This window comes from Poecilia reticulata, linkage group LG13 (assembly GCF_000633615.1).
Source record: "Poecilia reticulata strain Guanapo linkage group LG13, Guppy_female_1.0+MT, whole genome shotgun sequence".
Classification (NCBI taxonomy): Eukaryota; Metazoa; Chordata; class Actinopteri; order Cyprinodontiformes; family Poeciliidae; genus Poecilia; species Poecilia reticulata.
The window spans coordinates 5323013-5344539 of record NC_024343.1 but is presented as its reverse complement, the minus strand read 5'-3'; the positions used below and the strand labels follow the sequence as shown (position 1 = coordinate 5344539).

Sequence of the window (21527 nt, the reverse complement as noted above, 5' to 3'; positions counted from 1 at the left end):
GAATAAATGAAATGTACATTATGCAGCAAAGGAAATTAGAAGATTGGACATATATCCATTATGGAGATAATCGGTTTTGGACGGGCGATGTGCCCTTATTGCATAAGCGATACTGAAGAATGACTGATTTCATTAACAATACAGGGAAGAAGCTTTTTAGTTTGCTTTGCTAGTAGAGTCGTTAGCTAGCAGCTAGCTAATAGCACAACAACAACAGCCTAATGTCTGTATGATAAAAATACTGAATGATAGATAATAACAGTTTCTCCTCACCTGGCTGTCTCCTCCTGCTCAGTAGTTCTTCAGAGAAAGGCAGACGCAGAGGACTGTCAGTATCTGTTGTATTTCATTACCTCTCTGCTTAAACCGCTACTCCGAGCTGAAGTAGAAACGAGATACGTTCAATGTTTTCCGTCATCTGACAACCAGCAAGTCTACTCCACTTTGTTCACCAAAAACATTTTTTTTAATAATTCACCAAAAACTGTTCTGTAATCTGGAACGTTCGCTACGTTGAGCTCCACAGTTAGCTGCCTTATCTCACTGCGGGAGAGGCAACTGCGTCATGCGTCACGGGCAAAAGGTCAAAGGTAACAAGGTGACCAGCTTATTATGTTATACAAAACAGAAACAAAAAAGCAAAGAATTTTAGCACATGTTTTCATGTGTCAGAAGAGGGCTTAGGAAATAATACCAAAAAATAAAAAAATAAAAATATTGACCAAAAGGGCACTTGGGGGCAAGGAGCAAAAAGGGTAGGTGCTCAAGCACCCCCAACCCCCCCCCCCACTGATTTTTTACAGTAGACAGCCACTCCCCTCTCTTGCAGGTACTGCGTACCCCCAGTAAATCTTTTAGGGGTACGCAGTACCCTGCCGTACCCCCTTACTTTCACCCCTGGTTGTAATTAAAGGGCCTCCATCATAATGATATCTCTCTTTCTGTTTTGTAAAAAATTATCATTAATCTGTAAGCAGTTATATATATTTTTAGTATAAACCTTAAAGCCTAAATGGATCAGAATACTGTACAAAACCAGTGTCAAATATAAAATAACACGCATGGAGTGATGATGGCTAACTATCTGCTTTTGCTGAATAATCCTGACATTCTCACAGCCACAGAGAATTACAAAAAGAGGAAAGTAGATACACCAAGTCACAAAGAATCCACAGACCTGGCAAAATTAGGCCAAAGTATGTTTTCATTTTACAAAAAAAGTAAAAAATTATTCTGACTGGAAGTAATAGTAGTGTCTTGGAGTGGCCTAAACAAAGTCCTGACATGAATCGGATTGAGAATCTGTTGAGAGAATAATCTGTAAAGAATGCCTTGAAACTTCTTTTTACAAAGACATGATTCACCACAAAAAATAAATCTTAATTATATCAGTGGAACATCTTAAAAAGCTGGTCAACAATTATAAAGGATTTTTCGGTCATCAGAAAAAGAGTGTAAATAATTTTTGTCTGTTAAAATGTGGATGAAAACGATTAAAACTTTTTAAACGAAGACTCCTTTGACATCCTTTTGTTATATTTGGGGAGGTGGAAATGGTAGAGGGTTGCATGTCCTATTAACATTTAAACAGCTTTCTCGGTAGACTGAAAATAATTTAACATTTAAATATTCCAGGAATATGAATAATGAAATAATTATCTAAATTATATGAAAATTACCAAATATAATCACACATGATTTTCTCAATTAGGTTGAAGAACTGAACTTATTGAATTTAAAAATTAAAACAAGTGAGATTGTCTATGAAATGATGAAAGGTCTTAACACTTACTGTTTAACTTGAATTGTATTTTCTAAAATGAATTGGAGGCCAACAAAAAAGAGTTATGGCCTCGTAAAGTCCATGATTTCACAACACACCGGTACTCAACGCAATTGACTAAAACTGTTAATGTTAATTAACAGTAATAATTAAGTAATAAGTAATAATATAAGTAAGTAATAAGTAAGTAATTAAGTAATAAGTAATAATATAAGTAATGTATAATGTATAATGTATAAATGTATAATGTATAAAGTAATGTATAATGTAATGTTAGATTGTAACATTAAGGCAAAGTGGAAAAACATAGCAACAGTAAGTACAGACAAAAAAAATCCTTAAATATGTTTTAACATATTCGTATGTATTTCTTAAAGAAAGGCTGCTTTTGAAAATATATTTTTACTGTGACTCTATGAGACACGATTGAATCACAACAGGTTGTTTTGGAAAAATTGCTAAATAAATTGTGAGATATGTAAAAAAAAAAAAAAAAAAAGTCTATGACAAGTAATGCTACACTTGTCTATTCTTGATTTGGCACCTGACAAATATTTCATGTCAAATCAAATGTAAATGAATCATGACATACATTACTTTTCTCTGATTTGATGAGGACAGCCATCATCATCATCATCATCATCATCATCATCATCATCATCATCATTATATAAGTACAAAGCCCATCCTCTTACAGAAAGAAATCACCTTGACACTAATAGAAGAAGTCGCCAGGACTGACTCCAGATCTCTTTCTGAAAGATGGGTGATTGGATTTGTGTAATCTCACTGTTGATTGTCATTCTGCGATTCTTTAAGGCGGAGAACGACAGTACCTGTGAGATGTACGGAAGCCCAGAGGTTTCTCTCTTATCAAAGGAAGGGGATATCATTATTGGTGGGGCTTTTTCCATCTATAGTCAAATCTCAATGTCCTTTCTCTCAGAATACGAAACACCAGAACCTTTCAAATGCTCCAGGTAAAGCAGACTGTTATTCTGCAATTTTATTTCATGTCCATGAATGTAAAACACTCTCTCTCTCTCTCTCTCTCTCTCTCCCCCCCCCCCCCCCCCGCCTTTTTTTTCAGGATAAATCTGAGAGAATTTCGTTTTGTGCAAACAATGATATTTGCCATTGAAGAAATTAACAACAGCAGCGACCTGCTTCCCAATGTTTCAGTTGGGTACAGGATATTTGATAGTTGCGGTTCAACGCTGCCTTCAACACGGGCAGTAATGGGTCTGATGAACGGAGAGGAAAACAGCTGGAGGAAAAACTGTTCTTCTGTTCATGCCATCATCGGAGCCTCTGAATCCTCCTCAACAATTGCAATGCAACAGATTTCCGGGGTTTTCCAAACACCCATGGTAAGTAAGTGAAAATAAAAATCCTCAAATAGCTGCTCAGAGATGCAATTTCAGTGAAGTTATGGTTGTTTGTTTTGTTGTGAAGAAAATGAGATTTAAGTTAGAAGTTTCAGAGCTTTTGTCATGCCAGATAAACCTGATTCAAAATCTATTACTTTAATTTCCTATTGTTTCTGATTTTTCTCTGTTTTGTTTCCAATAGATCAGCCACTTTGCGACATGTGCTTGCCTCAGTAACAGAAAGGAGTATCCCTCCTTTTTCAGAACCATTCCCAGTGACTACTATCAGAGCAGAGCGCTGGCCAAACTGGTGAAGCACTTTGGCTGGACGTGGGTCGGGGCAGTCAGAAGTGATAACGACTACGGTAACAACGGGATGGCGACTTTTATTGAAGCCGCGAGTCAGGAGGGGATTTGCGTCGAGTACTCTGAGTCCATCTCCAGGACTGGCTCCAGAGAGAACGTCGAGAGGGTTGTCAGAGTGATCCGCAGAGGCACAGCGGGTGTTTTGGTTGCGTTCCTGGCCCAGGGCGAGATGGACGTTCTGCTCGAGGAAGTTCTGACGCAAAACTTAACTGGGTTGCAGTGGGTCGGCAGTGAATCCTGGATCACAGCAAATTACTTGGCTGAGAAGAGGTACGCTGGGATTTTAACCGGGTCGCTGGGCTTTGCGATAAGAAAGGCAAAAATCAGAGGGTTGCGAGAATTTCTCCTGAAGGTGAACCCAAGTCAGGAACCCCAGAGCGACCTGCTGAGAGAGTTCTGGGAAACGACGTTTGGATGCAGTTTCCGGTCCGGTACACCTGGCACAAAATTATGTTCTGGCTTTGAGAGACTTCAGGACGCGGACAACGCTTTCACAGACGTGTCAGAGCTGAGGATATCCAACAACGTGTACAAGGCTGTGTATGCCGTTGCTCACGCCTTTCATGGTTTGCTAAAATGTGGACCAAGCGGTGACTCGGTGTCTCACTCGTGCATCTTAAGAGATCATTCAGAACATAGACAGGTGAAAGCTTAGCTTGGAAAATTAATGGCTGCTTTTGTTTTGTTATATTTAGTTTAGTTGTGTTATTTAGTTGAAATATCAGGTCTTTTTTGGGGGGTTCTTTTGTAAATTTGTGTGCTGTTTCTTTTTTTCTCTGTGGACAGGTTGCCGAACAGCTACAAAAGGTAAACTTTACACTACAGTCTGGGGAGCGAGTGCACTTTGATGAAAACGGGGATCCGGCAGCAACCTATGAGCTCGTGAACTGGCAGAGAAACCAAGCAGGAGACGTTGTGTTCACGACTGTAGGGAAGTATGACGCTTCACAACCAAACTGGAACCAGTTCACCATGAGCAATGTGAAAATAACATGGGCCGCAGAATCCTGGGAGGTAGAAATCGATTTTTGACTATTGAAGATTATTTGGTAACACTTTATTTGAAGGGGTGTGCATAGGACTGACATATCGTCTGTCATGAACATGAAGGAGTCTTCATGAGTGTTTACGACTGTTGTCATGACGGGTCATTCGGTAAATAATGACACTTTTATTGCAGTGTTGATACCTTTAATGGGTATTTAGTGCAACTTTTAATAGAACTTTCCATTCAAAGGGTCAATATTGACCGAATAATGCAGAGTTTACACTTTTAATGGACTTTTAATGCAACCTTTAGTGCAACTTTGCATTTATAGTGTCATCATTTACTATATGAAATAATACAAATATTTTTCTGTAGAATATCACAGTTAGGAACTCCGATGTTTGGTGATTACAAATTGAAGTAATGATTGTTAAACTTTTAATTGCACAAAATAGACACAAAATATATTTAAAATTGTCTAAAAAGTTTAGCTATTGTTAAGAAAATGAATTTACAACTTATATAGACTTTCCCATCCTGTGTTAAATGTTCAAACCTCGAGGTATCAACATGTTTGGTTAAACACTAAATATGAAAGTAAGTTGAGGTCAGCAATGTTTACTTCAGGTTGAATTTTGCTTTTGTTCCAGAGGCCTCTGTCCGTCTGCAGTGAGAACTGCCTGCCAGGTTTCCGTCAGGCGATAATCAAAGGCAAACCCATCTGCTGCTTCTCCTGTGTTCCCTGTGGTGGTGGAGAAATCAGCAACACCAACAGTGAGTGAAGAAATGTATTTCTACTTTCAGATTTTGATTTAGCGAGAGAACCAAGGTCACAGTGTAAAACCTTTAGTTCTTTTCAAATGAAGCATTTTACAGAGTCAACCTGTTTTTTTTGTCTCATATTTTTTCTGATCAGATTCTGCAGGGTGCTCACAGTGTCCGTCGGAGTACTGGTCGAATGTCGACCACAGCAAATGTGTCCCAAAGGTGATTGAGTTCCTGTCATATGGAGAGACCATGGGGGCCCTCCTCACTGCCTTCTCGCTGTGCGGAGCCAGTTTAACGCTCGTGGTCTTGTGTGTGTTTTTCCGGTTTCGGCACACACCGCTCGTCAAAGCCAGTAATTCAGAGCTGAGCTTCCTGCTCCTCTTCTCCCTGACTCTGTGTTTCCTCTGCTCTCTGGCCTTCATCGGCCGGCCCACTGAGTGGTCCTGCATGCTGCGTCACACGGCTTTTGGCGTAGCCTTTGCTCTGTGCATCTCGTGTATTCTTGCTAAAACGATCACCGTGGTGATGGCCTTCAAAGCTAAAAGACCAGCAAACACATTTCCCCAGTGTTCAGCTCCGCTTCAGAGAACAAGCGTCATTGGGTGTACTTTAATCCAAGTGTTTATTTGTGTGGTATGGTTAGTTTTCGCTCCGCCGTTTCCACACAAGAATACAGTTTACGCCAGTGAAAAGATTATCCTAGAGTGTTTCCTCGGTTCACCTGTGGCATTTTGGGTTGTGATGGCATATATAGGATTTCTGGCCCTGCTGTGCTTTATCTTAGCTTTTTTAGGCCGGAAGTTACCTGATAACTTCAATGAAGCTAAATTCATAACCTTCAGCATGCTGATATTTAGTGCCGTCTGGCTCACATTCATCCCAGCTTATGTCAGCTCTCCTGGAAAGTTTACTGTAGCTGTGGAGATATTTGCAATTCTAGCCTCAAGCTTTGGTTTACTTTTTTGTATTTTTGCACCAAAATGTTATATTTTACTACTGAAACCTGAGAGGAATACTAAAAAACATTTGATGGGACGAAATCAGTCAAAAACGCAATGAAAGAATAGTTCGAGTATTACAAACAAAAGGGTTGATTTAGTAAACTTTAGTTAAATACCAACAACTAAAATTGACTATAACATTGTAGCCTATTAAGTGCATTGCATCCATTACACCTATTGGCTGTCATAATATACATATGAAATATTTTAATTGTATTGCTGTGGTATAATCTAACAGAAAGAAATGTAAATAATCTCATATTTAATTATCTAAATAATTAATTCAGCTAATTATTATCCCACAAGTTTGGGGCAGTTATCGATTTGACATTTAAATCCTGTATAAATTTCATACTGGTATTCTAATATGATCCACACAGTTGCTCAGTTGGTAGCAGACCAGGCTTCAGATGGACTTAGCTGGGGAGATGGGGTTGGTTTTTTTGGGTGGGAGCAGGAAGGAGGGATTTTGTTCAACATAAGTGCACAAATAAAAGTTTATGTAAAATGAAAACAACATTTTGTTAACTAAAAATAAGCTAAATTGAGAGAAACGGTGACATGTTAGTGTTCACGAGTCACCGGAAAATGCTGAAGAATTACGCACAGATTAGCATAAACATTAGTTATGTTGTTGAAATCTCAGAATCTAATTTGTCCTCATTCTAAATTGGAGCTTCTGTGTTTTTGAACCAGAGAGAGAAAAAAGACTTTCTATGCAATTTTGGGGTTGCTCTGAAATTTGTTTGAAGTATTTTATGTATTATAAATTGTGTTTTCTGTAACTATTTACACATTAACAGACATGTATAAATAAATATTTCCAATGTTTTAGTTTCATTTACATGGACGAATGTGTGGTGAGTGGGCTTTTGTATTTTAACCTACATTTATATAACTCTAGATCCAACCTATGCAAGCACACTTAGTATAAACCTATTGCTCTTAAAATGGTCCATTCAAGTAAATACAAATGGTGCAAAAGGCATCAATTTTAAAAGATCTTGAAAGACAACATATAAAATACATTTAGAAATATGATTAAAAGCTGTGTTTCTACATTATAGATTTGAAGTAGTGTAGAAAAAATAATAAATACTAAAAAAACCCCAAATGAATTAAAAGTTGCTTGCATCATCGTCTCTCTGATTGGATTAGAGGACCTTAGTCGTTCGTCATCTCCCCCAGAGGTATAAAGCACAGCCTCATAGAGAAGCAACGTTTCAGTGAATCGAAGAGAAAGTGATTCTAGGTTGTGTCTTTTCCTTTCTTTTTTTAACATGTGGAAAAACATCTGCCTAATTCTGATGTTTGTAGTTATTAATGGAGGATTTGCACAGGATGAAACAGCTTTTTGTGAAATGCTGGGGAGCCGAGAGCTTCCTCTGATGTCTAAGGAGGGAGACGTTGTTATAGGAGGAGCTTTTTCCCTTCACAGCCAAATCTCAAAGCTTTTACTCTCCTGGACTGAGACACCAGAACCTCTCATGTGCTCCAGGTACTGCTGTGCTGATTCTTGCTCTTGTTTTAACCAGCTCTTTGAACTCTGACGAAATGCATAAACTTCAACATGTCTTTTCCCCCAGAATTAACTTGAGGGAATTCCGTTTTGCTCAAACGATGGTGTTTGCCATTGAGGAAATTAACAACAGCAGCTCTCTACTGCCTAACGTCTCACTTGGTTATAAGATATTCGACAGCTGCGCTTCCACGTTGCCTACGACGCGTGCAGGAATGGGCTTGATGAACGGGGAGGGAAGGAGTATTGAAAGAAACTGCTCCGGCCAGTCGTCCGTTCAGGCCGTAGTTGGAACCTCTGAGTCTTCTACGACCATCGTGATGTTACAAATTTCAGGGATTTTCCACATACCAGTGGTAAATGCTTATGCTTATTTAGTATCAGTGGGACTCAACTCAAGAGAGTTCATGATTAACTTATGAAATAAACTAGATTTCACATATTCGAGAACATCCGCAGGTCTAGCAAATACATGTAACAATATCGCAAGCGAGAAAGCATCTCTGAACACGCTCATGTTTTTGTGTCACTCTCTTTTCCAATAGATCAGCCACTTTGCGACATGTGCTTGCCTCAGTAACAGAAAGGAGTACCCCTCCTTTTTCAGAACCATTCCCAGTGACTACTATCAGAGCAGAGCGCTGGCCAAACTGGTGAAGCACTTTGGCTGGACGTGGATCGGGGCAGTCAGAAGTGATAACGACTACGGTAACAACGGGATGGCGACTTTTATTGAAGCCGCAAGTCAGGAGGGGATTTGCGTCGAGTACTCTGAGTCCATCTCCAGGATTGGCTCCAGAGAGAACGTCGAGAGGGTTGTCAGAGTGATCCGCAGAGGCACAGCGGGTGTTTTGGTTGCTTTCCTGGCTTACGATGAGATGGATGTTCTGCTGGAGGAAGCTTTGAGTCAAAACCTGACTGAGTTGCAATGGGTCGGCAGTGAATCCTGGATCACATCAGCTCATTTGGCTGAGAAAAGGTACTCTGGCATACTAAGCGGATCGCTGGGCTTTGCAATAAGAAAGGCAAAAATCACAGGCCTGCAAGATTTTCTTTTACAGGTGAACCCAAGTCAGGAACCTGAGAGCAATTTGCTGAGAGAGTTCTGGGAAACAACATTTGGGTGCAGTTTCCAGTCCAGTACACCTGACACAAAATTATGTTCTGGTTCCGAAAGCCTTCGAGATGTATACAACGCTTTCACAGACGTGTCGGAGCTCAGGATATCCAACAACGTGTACAAGGCTGTGTATGCCGTTGCTCACGCCTTGCATAGCATGTTGAAATGTAAGCCAGGTGGCGAAAATTGCAAATTAAGAAGCCAGCCAGAGCCAAGACAGGTTAAAATTCATGTAATATTTAAAATAAATGTCTTTTGTTTTAAAATACATGGAAGATTGTGCTTATTAACCCCTTTCTAACATTGCTAGGTTGTGAAGTATCTCCAGGACATTAATTTTACTGTTGAGTCAGGAGAGAACGTGTATTTTGATGAAAACGGAGACCCTGCAGCAATTTATGAGCTTGTGAACTGGCAGAGAAGTCCAGCAGGAGACGTTGTGTTCACAACAGTTGGAAAGTACGACGCTTCACATCCAGATGGAAACCAGCTGACCATGAATGGAGTAAACATCACCTGGGCCACACATTCTGTGGAGGTAGAAACAAATGAGTATTTCTGAATTTTAAACTTTGTGAAATGAAACAATTGTAAGACGGTACGATGAGATAAAAAGTAGTTACTTTTGGAAAAATTATTTAAAATCTGTTAATTTACATAGCTCATATATCTTTGGGAACTGATTGCTGAATCGATCTGATGTTTCAGAGGCCGCTGTCTGTCTGCAGTGAGAACTGCTCGCCAGGTTTCCGGAAAGCAATCATTAAAGGCAAACCAATCTGCTGCTTCTCCTGTGTCCCATGTGCTGCTGGAGAGATCAGCAACACCAACAGTGAGTGAAGAAATGTAGTGAGTGAAACAAGTGAAACTCTTCTCCTGATTCATACTGTGAATGCACCGAACCCATTCCGGTTTTTATTTTTCCTGATCAGATTCTGCAGAGTGCACACAGTGTCCGTCGGAGTACTGGTCGAATGTCGACCACAGCAAATGTGTCCCAAAGGTGATTGAGTTCCTGTCATATGGAGAGACCATGGGGGCCCTCCTCACTGCCTTCTCGCTGTGCGGAGCCAGTTTAACGCTCGTGGTCTTGTGTGTGTTTTTCCGGTTTCGGCACACACCGCTCGTCAAAGCCAGTAATTCAGAGCTGAGCTTCCTGCTCCTCTTCTCCCTGACTCTGTGTTTCCTCTGCTCTCTGGCCTTCATCGGCCGGCCCACTGAGTGGTCCTGCATGCTGCGTCACACGGCTTTTGGCGTAGCCTTTGCTCTGTGCATCTCGTGTATTCTTGCTAAAACGATCACCGTGGTGATGGCCTTCAAAGCTAAAAGACCAGCAAACACATTTCCCCAGTGTTCAGCTCCGCTTCAGAGAACAAGCGTCATTGGGTGTACTTTAATCCAAGTGTTTATTTGTGTGGTATGGTTAGTTTTCGCTCCACCGTTTCCACACAAGAATACAGTTTACGCCAGTGAAAAGATWATYCTAGAGTGTWWYYTMGGWTCASCTGTGGCRTTTTGGGYTGTGWTGGSRTATRTMGGATTTCTGGCYCTGCTGTGCTTTATCTTAGCTTTTTTAGGCCGGAAGTTACCTGATAACTTCAATGAAGCTAAATTCATAACCTTCAGCATGCTGATATTTAGTGCCGTCTGGCTCACATTCATCCCAGCTTATGTCAGCTCTCCTGGAAAGTTTACTGTAGCTGTGGAGATATTTGCAATTCTAGCCTCAAGCTTTGGTTTACTTTTTTGTATTTTTGCACCAAAATGTTATATTTTACTACTGAAACCTGAGAGGAATACTAAAAAACACTTGATGGGACGAGACAAGCTTTAGACAAAGCAAAGTACAGTGACAATATAGTCCACGTTTTAGCTGTTATTAGTTTCTGAACACTTTCATAATTTCTTTTGTTCTTTGTGTTTAGTTTTCAGTAATTATTTATCTCAGTGAGGAAAATACATTCACAACCATTAGTTTAATCATTACTTGTTGATTTATCTGGTGGTACTATATCTACACTGAGCAGCCTCCATAATGGCAAAATATGTGACATTAATTACTAATACCAGGGATTGTACTTTTATATTACAGCACTTGATATTATAAAATGTGTAGGTTGAAACAGTAAAGTACGGTAAACAGCAATAAACATCTAATTGGAAAAAAGTTAATTAAAAGTTTATACAAATTATAGTGAAACCGAATTGATGTAGGACAATCAGTGTGATAATTTCACAACAATAAGTGCAGATTAATTGAAAAACTTTATTTGAAAATAACAGAGTTTTGTTTGGGCTCGACAGTTTTCATGTTATTGGGTCCTTGGATCTGCAGTGCCTGTTCCAGGGTGTAAACTCTTTGCTTGACTTATTAAAAAGTCATAAAAAGAAGAACAGCATCTCTGTGATCCTTTTGAAGCTCTTGTCTCCATGTATGCACCAGTGAACGGCATCAGAGACATCTGTGTGTTTGAAATGTCCTTTTCCGATCCCAGTTTACAGCAGAAATCTTGACCAAAGAGTTAAAAATGTCTCAGTCCCACTACATGTTGCTGTGACTCTTTGGCTGCGTCTGGTGGAGAAGTTTTAAAGAAGAAAAAAAGAAACACTCTGTTTTATTGTGATGTTTTGCAAAGCTAAAGCTGTTAGCTGTTCACACTAATTTCTCAGTCTTAAACGTCTACTTCCTCTTTATCACCTTTTACAATGACATTTCCTCTGACATCCCCAGCTGCCTGGAAGAGAGGAGCAAGAAAACTAATTTTAAGTCATCCAAAGCAAAGTGTCAAAAAAGAATAATAAAAAAAGTAAAATGTTATAATAAAACTGAGTTAACGTATAATTGTTTCTTCAGTTAACTGCAAAAAAAACAATGCTAGCATGTAGCACAGACAAATTATTAAAGACTGTACATGTCTGTGTCCAGAAAAATATATAATATAATATATATTAAAAAAATACATCTAAACATTGACCAGGTGAGACATTTTAGCAGTTTATGTTGCCTAAAAAAATTGCTGTTTTTTTGCAGAAACCACAGAAAAACGAATGAGAGAGATTGTGGCCTCTGAAAATCATTGGCAACATTTTTTGAAAGAATGTGTTCAAGCATCCAGTTGTATCGTTAAAAGTATGTTTTTATGATAAAAACCAATTTAAAGAAGTATTTGCAGGAGAGCGCATAGGACTTAAAGGTCTGCTTCCCTATCAGGGACAAAACAAGCAACGCGATTGGTGGGGACGATGAAAATATTCAGAATCAGCCCTGCTGGGGTTTGATGCGCTCCTATAAGACAGTCAGACTCTACCTTTCCTGTCACTTAGGACTTGTGTGCTAAGTACTCAAGTGAGGAATTATGCTGCTTATTGTGGGCCTGTTACTTTTTTGTCTCGTGGATGTAAGCGGGGAAAACCCTTCATGTCAAATATACGGGACAAAAGAACTGTCTCAGTTTTCTAAGGAGGGAGATATCATCATCGGAGGCATTTTCTCCTTCCACCAGAACCCGGTCACAGTTAGTCCAGCGCTCACAATCAACCCGGGAGCAATCCAATGTAAAGGGTAAGACAGTTATAGGTTAAGGATGAATCTTTTGTCATCATGTAATTTTCATGTCTTTTTTTTTTTTTATATAGGTTGGAAATAGGTGAGCTTCAGTTTGCGTACACCATGATGTTTGCGATAGATGAAATTAACAACAGCACTGAACTGCTGCCAGATGTGTCACTCGGTTATAGGATCTTTGACTCCTGCCCAAGCATACCTCTGTCTATCAGGTCATCGCTGAATCTCATGAATCCATATGAAGACAGGGAAGGGTTGTGCAGCAACCTCTCCAGCATGTATGCTGTCATTGGGGACACGACTTCCACCTCTACAATAGGCATAGCACGTACGCTGGGTCCCTTCAGTGTGCCTGTGGTGAGTGGCACTCATGCATTCTGACTCACTGGAAGGAATGATGCGATTTTAATTTTCTACTCTTCTTTTCAGATCAGTCATTCGGCCACTTGCGCATGTCTCAGCGACAGGAGAATCTACCCGTCCTTCTTTCGAACCATACCGAGTGACATTCATCAGAGCAAAGCGCTGGCAAAGCTTGTGAAATACTTTGGCTGGACTTGGGTGGGAGCGATCCGAACTAACAACGACTACGGAAACGGTGGCATGGCCAGCTTCTTGGAAGCAGCAACAAAGGAAGGCGTGTGCGTCGAGTATTCAGTCGCCATTTACCGAACCGACCCCAGGAAGTCATTCCTACAAGTCGTGGACATTATCATAAAATCCACCTCAAAGGTCATAGTTGCTTTTGCAGATGCAACAGATCTTGATGTACTCATGAAAGAGCTTCACGCCCAGAACGTGACAGGCCTGCAGTGGGTGGGAAGCGAAGGCTGGATCACGTATCGTTACTTTGCCTCTCCGGCGAACTACGCCGTGGTTCAGGGGGCCGTGGGCTTTGCAGCGCTGAACGCTCACATCCCTGGGCTGCAGGAGTTCCTCACCAACAGCAGACCGTCCACCGCATCGGGAAATCAGGGACTTGTTGAGTTGTGGGAAACGCTCTTTGACTGCACCCTGTCACCAAAACCTGGGATTTACCCACAGGATCGTGTTACAGCCTGCAGCGGCGCAGAGAGTGTGCGGGATGTAAAGACGCGATTTACTGATGTTTCAGATGCCAGCCTGTTGAATAATGTCTACAAAGCTACATACGCTGTTGCTCATGCTTTGAGCATGCTGTTTAATTGCAAAGATGGAGACGGGCCCTTTGAGAACAATACTTGTGCTGACAGGCACAAATTTCAACCATGGCAGGTAAACATGAACAAAAACAACAATGTGCTTGAATCCAAACAGCAATGATGTGGTAATCATAAGAAACTCACTTTCCCCCCCCCCCTGTAGGTGTTGCACTACCTAATGCAGGTGAACTTTACCAGTAAAACTGGTGAAAATGTTTTCTTCGATGAGTTCGGTGACCCCGTCGCACGTTACGCTCTGGTAAACTGGCAACGGGATGAGACAGGGTACATACAGTTTGAAACGATTGGTTATTATGATGCCTCCAGACCTGAAGGTCGGCAATTTGAGATGGACGCTGGAGTGAGAGCCATCTGGGCAGGAGAAAGTTACGATGTGAGTCAATTTAGACTCTCTGTTCAATGCGGGGTTTGTTTTTACACCGTTTCAGCTTTAAATATCATCTCTGTAAATCAGGTACCGACGTCTATCTGCAGCAGCAGCTGTTTGCCTGGCACTCGTCGGGCGTTCATTAAAGGCAAACCCGTCTGCTGCTTTGACTGCATCGTCTGTGCGGAGGGGGAGTTCAGCAATGGCACAAGTGAGGCGGCGGGATTTGTAGCCTTTACTCTGGTCCTCATTGTGTTTCTGTTGGGTAAAATCGCTGCCAGCACTTTACTGGTCTACCTGAAGATGTGTTCTCTGTACAGCTTAGATGTATTTATCCTTTCAGATGCTGTGAAATGTGAAAAATGCCCTGATGAGTACAAGTCCAGTGAAGAGAGGAACCAATGTCACTTAAAATCGGTTGAGTTCCTCACCTTCACAGAGCTAATGGGTATAACTTTGGTCACCTTGTCGCTCCTTGGTGCAATCTCAACAGTGGCTGTAAGCCTGGTATTTTTCTGCCAAAGACACACGCCCATTGTCCGAGCCAACAACTCTGAGCTGAGCTTCCTGCTGCTGTTCTCCTTGGGTTTGTGCTTTCTGTGTTCTCTGACCTTCATCGGCCGGCCCTCCGATTGGTCCTGCATGCTGCGCCACACAGCTTTTGGCATCACCTTTGTCCTCTGTGTGTCCTGTATTCTGGGGAAAACAACGGTGGTTCTGTTGGCCTTTCGGGCTACCGTTCCTGGCAGCAAAGTGACGAAATGGTTTGGCCCTCCACAGCAGAGAGTCAGTGTCTTAGCTCTCACACTTGTACAGGTTTTGATTTGTATAATATGGCTAACAGTCAGCCCTCCCCATCCATTCAAAAACACTCAATATTACAGCGAGAAGATCATACTGGAGTGTGCACTTGGATCACCTCTGGGCTTCTGGGCCATAATGGGATATATCGGGGTTTTAGCCATGTTGTGCTTTGGATTGGCATTCTTAGCCAGAAAGCTTCCTGACAATTTCAATGAAGCTAGGTTTATCACTTTCAGCATGCTGATATTCTGCGCCGTGTGGGTCACTTTCATCCCAGCTTATGTCAGCTCTCCTGGGAAATTCAGTGTGGCCGTGGAGATATTTGCTATTCTGGCTTCAAGTTATGGGATGCTGCTCTGTATTTTTTTGCCTAAGTGTTACATCATTTTATTTAAACCCCAAAACAATACAAAGAAACATTTGATGAATAAAGGCACACTGAAAGCCCTTTAAGATGTGTGTTCTAACAAAAAAAAGTAAAAATAAAATCATACAATTGTTAAAATATTCATGTTAAAACTGTTCAAACTAACGGTGTGCCCTGGTACATTAAGAATCGGCAGTATTTGTTACGCCTGTGAATTTGAAACTCCAACCAGAAAAGTCAATCTGAGTTTAACAATTGTATGTGTGAACAATTTTATCGGCACTTCTGTTTGTATCTCATTAAAACAAAAGTAATAAATCGAGAAATACATTGTATAAATTATAGTAGTTAACTCTACAAATCTCGCTGAATTTCTCTGATGAAAATGTTACTTTGGTAAATAAAAATTGAACACAGCATTTTGATATGCAAGGAACTCTAAACGAAAAAAGGATAAAGTTTTTACAATTTCTGTGCATTAACATGTATCCCAGCTTGTCTTGTCACTAATAAAAGCTTGACTAAATTAAAGCAGACAAACTTGTAGTGTGGCTTTTTGTGTCACAGCACACACATACACACACGCACACACACACACGCACACACACATATATAGCCACAGCTGTCCTGGGGCAGACTGAGAGAAAGCTGTCATACAGTGACCACCACCAGATTCTCTGACCACCAGCAGCAGGTGAGGTGAGTGAAGAGCCTTGCCCAAGGACACAATGACCTGAGTGGACTGTGGGTTCAAATCACCAGCGCACCGGTGACAAAATAAACTCTTACTGCCTGAGCTACTGTCACCATTCTGCTAATTCAGCTGTTCATGGATGCTGAAGGTTAATTGGTTTTAATGTTGATCATAAAGGAAACTAGTTTTCATTTTACTTCCCACTCACGCTGTTTTGATTGCTGGTTGTTCTCCGTTAACCTGTCTCGGGCTCCTGATAGAAGACAGGCTCTGGTACATGGTGGCATTGATAGCCACCGCAGCTACCTGGAGTCCAGCTGGAGGCTTTAACCTATCCTAGCTGAACTCAGGCTGGACGATTGGGGACGTGAGGACAACTGAGTCTCAGTTGGAAGTCGTCTAGAGATACAAAGTTTGTACATTCAGTTCCATCTTCATCCTGCCACATGTCAATGTGAACCTGGGAAATTCACTAAACCCAACCAATCTGCATTTTGGTGCTCACATTTGTAAGTGCGATTGGGTGAATGTGGCTCTTGTGTAAAGCAGTTTAATTGTATGATGTCACTTGAACAATGCCATGTAGATTAAGTCCATTCATCATTCACATGGCAAGGTGCTTAGATTAAGCGAAACATTGTCCCTGTGTTCAGGAGAGAGCCGATGTCTTCAACTGTGTCCTGCAACTTTTAAAAGTGTCTCTGGTCCAACATCTGAATCAAATGACTGAAAGACCTCAGTGGACACAGCCAAGGTCTCCAAATTCCTGCTAATCTGATTATTTTACTCAGGTGTGTTGAAGCAGAGACACATAAAGTTTCAGGACGCTGGTCCTCAAGGACTGGAGCAGAAGACCCAAAGCAGCAGCACTTGGAGTTTATCTGAAAAGGAACAGGCTTTTTAAAGTAATAATTGGGAGAATGTGACTGGATTGCTAAAAAAGAAAAAAAAATCCCCTTTAAAGTTAACTTTTTTTTTTTTTTACAAAATCCCAGTGCTCTACCTGAGTCCCTTTAAAGTTTTGCTTAAAATTAAAGCCTTCCAACAAAATTGACAGCAATACCAATGTCATTCCCACATCCGTTTTTTTCAAGGTAGAGTTTGAGGATCTGAAGAGGTTACACACAACACTATGAGAAACAAACACAAAAAACTAAAAGAAAAAAAAAGCACTGTGTGATGAGTGATATTCCAAAACAAAAGTGACCAGATGGTTTTCTATGACGTAGAGACAACTATGTCCCTACAACTACAAAAGATTTTTTTTATTTATCACTTTTACTATTATTGAATGTGGAAACAACAAATGTTTGTGAAAATGTTATTGGTTAGCTAATACATTATTTTAAACTTTGCAGGATTAAAATGACATCTGTTATGAATACATTTTCAGAAGAAAAATTGTCTTCCCTAATTACATGTATTCAATCTGAGAACCCAAACCCGTTAACATTCCTCCTCCCCTTTCTCCGCCTTGTAGTCCCACAGAGATAACATGTCGCTGTCCCTCATATATGAGCTGATCCAGAATTCATAAAATACCTTTTCCAAGTATTAGTTTGCCCGACGGTTTTTGAAATGCTGCTTGGTGACTTGGCTTCTGCGGACATGACGTTCATGCACAGCTGGCCTGAGTTGGGATGTGTGTTTTTACAGCTGCTGTTATCTGTGTCTTTCTCTCAGACTGAGGAGCCATCATGTAGGCAGCTAGGAGATTCTGAGATCCCTCAGCTGCACAGGGATGGTGACATAAAGCTGGGGGGAATCTTCTACTTTCACAGCAGCTGGAAGAACATAGAGAACACCTATGAACAGAAGCCGTTGTCACTGCAATGCATCAGGTAAATTATATCTTCTAAATTCTGTTATCATGTAAGTGGATGCTTCATATGCAATATTATCACTATATCAGAAAAAATAACAATTCTTATTGTCATTTGAATCAAGTATAAATTTCAGAGAAGTCCAGTTTGCCCAGACCATGCTCTTTGCCATTGAGGAGATAAATAACAGGACGGACCTACTGCCGGGTGTTTCTCTTGGATACAGCATATATGACACTTGTGGTTCCATTCCCAGAAGCATCAAAGTTGCGCTTGCCTTGAACAATCGCAACGAAAGCGTGTCTTCAAACTCTGACACTCCGTGTACCAAACCTGTTCAAGTTCAGGCTATAGTGGGGGAAACTTCTTCCTCTCCCAGCACTGCAATATCGACTCTCATTGGACCGTTTCACATACCACTGGTATGTTAAACTTGCACAATTAAAATTACATTTAAGATAGAAATATTATTATGATCCATATTTTGTCTTTTTTTTTTTTAGATCAGCCACTTTGCCACATGTGCCTGTCTCAGTGATAAAACCAAATATCCTTCCTTTCTAAGAACCGTACCCAGTGACTACTACCAGAGCAGAGCTCTGGCTCATCTGGTCAAACATTTCTCCTGGACTTGGGTCGGAGCCGTCCGAAGCGATGATGATTATGGCAATAACGGCATCGCTGCATTCACAGAAACTGCAGAGCAGCTGGGCATCTGCCTGGAGTATTCAGTTTCTTTCTTCAGAACGGATTCAGTAGAAAAAATGCAAAAGGTGATCAACACTATAAAGACGTCGACCTCAAAGGTGATTATAGCCTTCGTCGCACACTTGGACATGGACGTGCTGATACACGAGTTGTCAAACCACAACATGACCGGGTACCAGTGGGTGGGAAGTGAAGGGTGGATCTCTGATTCTCAGTTTGCAGCAGCAGATAAAAATCACATCCTGGACGGAGCGATCGGCGTTTCCGTCCCTAAAGCTCACGTGAGCGGTCTCAGAGAGTTCATGTTTGACGTGAGGCCACTCAGGTCTTTAAATAACGACTTGTACAAAGAGTTCTGGGAGACGTTGTTTAGCTGCAAGTTCAAGCAGGAGAAATCGGATGAAAATTACAGAGAATGTACCGGACATGAGGATCTGACTGGAGTGGAGAACAGCTTCACTGACATGTCCCTCATGCCCATTTTTAACAATGTCTATAAGGGAGTGTATGCAGTGGCTCACGCTCTGCATGAAATTCTCGGATGTGATAAAACCTGCAACAACAACGTGCAGCTTGACCCATTCACGGTGAGCATGTATAATGTCTGGGTTTTTCCATGTAGATACATCCGAAAGAGCAAAGAGAAAGAATGCAGAGAAGTGTACTAAAGAGTGTGCATGTGTTATAGTTATCCTTTGAGTTATGCAATAAAACAACTATTTTCCTTAGATTCTGCAGCACATTCAAAAGATTCACTTTGAGACAAAGGAGGGAGAAGAGGTTTACTTTAACGAGAATGGAGATCCAGCTGCAAAGTATGAAGTTATAAACTGGCAACCGAGAGAAAACAACACGTTGGACTTTGTCATAGTTGGTGTTTATGATGCGTCGTTACCATTTGATGAACAGCTAAAACTGCTAAACAGGTCAATACTGTGGTCACAGGGCTCAAATCAGGTACAAACAACTCTAAATGGTAATGCATGTTTGTAACTGACATAATAAATATTTGTTACTCCTTTGTTATTTTAAAGTTTTTGGAAAATGAATCAGTGAATCCTTTCATTTCTGACGCTTTTGCTTCTGCAGATCCCTGTGTCGGTGTGCAGTGAGAAATGTCCCCCAGGAACCCGCAAGGTTCTCCAGAAAGGAAAACCCGTCTGCTGCCAYGACTGCATAAGATGTGCAGAAGGAGAAATTAGCAACGTTACAGGTATAGAACATTTTAACACAATATTGGTCCTTTTTTTTGTCACAGTTTGTTAGTTTTTATACACTCTGTAACATCGATTGTCTGTTTGGGACATGAATAAATTTGAATCTGAATAGTTTCTGCTGAAATGCTGCTTAAAAGTTGTTGTTTTTTTTCTTTTTATATTATTCTCAAAAGTGTGGGTTTGTGTTATTTCACCGGGCTCAGTTTAATTTGAACATATTCAATTTGGTTCAATTTGGCCTATTAAAGCAGCCTCAAAAGAAAACAACTATCGCTTCAAGACGATGTGACATTTAGGAGACACATGCTGCAGGCTTGAATTAGAACATGACAAACGCAAAAACATTTGGAAGCAAAGATTATTACAAGACAGATGTAAACATTTTGTCATCAAGGAATGTTTTGAATGTCATAAAAATTGCTCTCTGGATTTTTTGCAACAAATTGCAAAACATCTGTTGGTAGAAATTTTTTTCAGAGTTTACTTGATAGAAATGTGTATTTTTTATGACATTAAATAGTTTTCAAAGTACATTTTTTTTATCCTTCCCCTGTTCTCAAGACTTTCAGGATTAAGACACTTTAGAAAAACAACTTTCTCATCGCTTCTTCCTTTCACTGATCTGATAAATTTTGGCATCTATATATATAAACTATATATTCTCTAAGACTAATATCATGTTTTGCAGATGCCTTCACCTGTCTGAGATGCCCCTCTGAATGCTGGTCAAACGAGAGAAGAGATGCTTGCATCAAGAAGGAAGCTGTATTTTTATCATACGATGAAATTATGGGTATACTCCTCACCACCGCGGCTTTATTTGGGACATGTGTAACAGCTATTGTGACAATCATTTTCTACAGAAACAGAAAAACTCCTCTTGTCAGAGCCAACAACTCTGAGCTGAGCTTCCTGCTGCTCTTCTCTCTGACTCTGTGTTTCCTCTGCTCTCTGACGTTTATCGGCCAGCCCTCCAAGTGGTCCTGCATGCTGCGGCACACGGCCTTCGGCATCACCTTCGTGCTCTGCCTCTCTTGTGTTCTGGGGAAAACCATGGTGGTTTTAATGGCGTTCAAAGCTACACTTCCAGGGAGAAACGTGATGAAATGGTTTGGGCCTACACAGCAGAGGCTGAGCGTTCTGGCATTTACTTTYGTACAAGTGATCATCTGCATCCTCTGGTTAAGCATCTCTCCTCCGTTTCCATCTAAGAATTTTAAGGAATTKAAAGAAAAAATCATCCTGGAGTGCGCCCTGGGCTCTGCTGTGGGTTTCTGGTCCGTCCTYGGTTACATAGGACTTCTTGCCGTCTTGTGTTTTGTTTTTGCTTTTTTAGCTCGGAAGTTGCCTGATAATTTCAACGAAGCCAAATTCATAACCTTCAGTATGTTGATATTCTGCGCRGTGTGGATCACTTTCATCCCAGCGTACGTCAGCTCTCCTGGAAATTTCAGTGTCGCTGTAGAAATCTTTGCTATACTCGCCTCCACTTTTGGGCTGTTAATTTGTATTTTTATCCCAAAATGCTATATCATGTTACTGAAACCAGAGAAAAATACAAAAAAGAATATGATGGGGAAAGGGCCACCAAAGACGTTCTGAAGAGTAAATCTTTCTAACAATGTAAATTTGTGCATATTTAGCCTTCTATCATCAACAAAGTCTTAATATAAGTAAGTATGGGCTTTAACTTATATAATAATATAAAAAAAATAAAAGCTATTCTTAAATTCATGTGTATGTTCTGTTGTGTAAGAAAAATTGAATGAATAGTGATGCTACATAATCCCTCTTTAATAACTAGATCATTTATTCAGTGTTTCCCACTTATCAGAGATCAGTTTGCAATGACAACAGATCCAGAT

The 21527-nt window shown here is 40.6% G+C and overlaps 3 protein-coding genes and 1 pseudogene across 3 annotated transcripts; all 4 read left to right on the top strand.

The window, feature by feature from the left end:
• The first annotated feature begins 2512 nt into the window (after positions 1-2512).
• On the top strand, positions 2513-6678 carry LOC103474281 (extracellular calcium-sensing receptor-like). Its single transcript, XM_017308200.1, has 6 exons — positions 2513-2763; positions 2874-3153; positions 3356-4162; positions 4306-4533; positions 5158-5281; positions 5424-6678. The coding sequence occupies exons 1-6, from the start codon at positions 2546-2548 to the stop codon at positions 6332-6334; spliced, it is 2568 nt and encodes an 855-aa protein (XP_017163689.1). The 5' UTR covers positions 2513-2545; the 3' UTR covers positions 6335-6678.
• A 67-nt stretch (positions 6679-6745) lies between these two features.
• Positions 6746-11761, top strand: LOC108166821 (extracellular calcium-sensing receptor-like). The gene is made up of 6 exons (XM_017308201.1): positions 6746-7774; positions 7863-8151; positions 8341-9135; positions 9226-9453; positions 9624-9747; positions 9848-11761. The coding sequence occupies exons 1-6, from the start codon at positions 7557-7559 to the stop codon at positions 10747-10749; spliced, it is 2556 nt and encodes an 851-aa protein (XP_017163690.1). The 5' UTR covers positions 6746-7556; the 3' UTR covers positions 10750-11761.
• Positions 11762-11893: 132 nt separating this feature from the next.
• LOC103474259 (extracellular calcium-sensing receptor-like) lies at positions 11894-15719 on the top strand (annotated as a pseudogene).
• Positions 15720-17686: 1967 nt separating this feature from the next.
• LOC103474255 (extracellular calcium-sensing receptor-like) lies at positions 17687-21287 on the top strand. Its single transcript, XM_008425095.1, has 6 exons — positions 17687-17755; positions 17862-18159; positions 18241-19032; positions 19175-19402; positions 19535-19658; positions 20351-21287. The coding sequence occupies exons 2-6, from the start codon at positions 17896-17898 to the stop codon at positions 21262-21264; spliced, it is 2322 nt and encodes a 773-aa protein (XP_008423317.1). The 5' UTR covers positions 17687-17755; positions 17862-17895; the 3' UTR covers positions 21265-21287.
• Positions 21288-21527: the final 240 nt, after the last annotated feature.

Excerpts from the sequence above, each read along its gene's own strand:
- LOC103474281 (XM_017308200.1), top strand. The coding sequence starts at position 2,546 with ATGGGTGATTGGATTTGTGTAATCTCACTGTTGATTGTCATTCTGCGA. Across the intron at positions 4,163-4,305 it reads ATCATTCAGAACATAGACAG|GTTGCCGAACAGCTACAAAA; the intron begins GTGAAAGCTTAG and ends CTCTGTGGACAG. Across the intron at positions 4,534-5,157 it reads GGGCCGCAGAATCCTGGGAG|AGGCCTCTGTCCGTCTGCAG; the intron begins GTAGAAATCGAT and ends CTTTTGTTCCAG.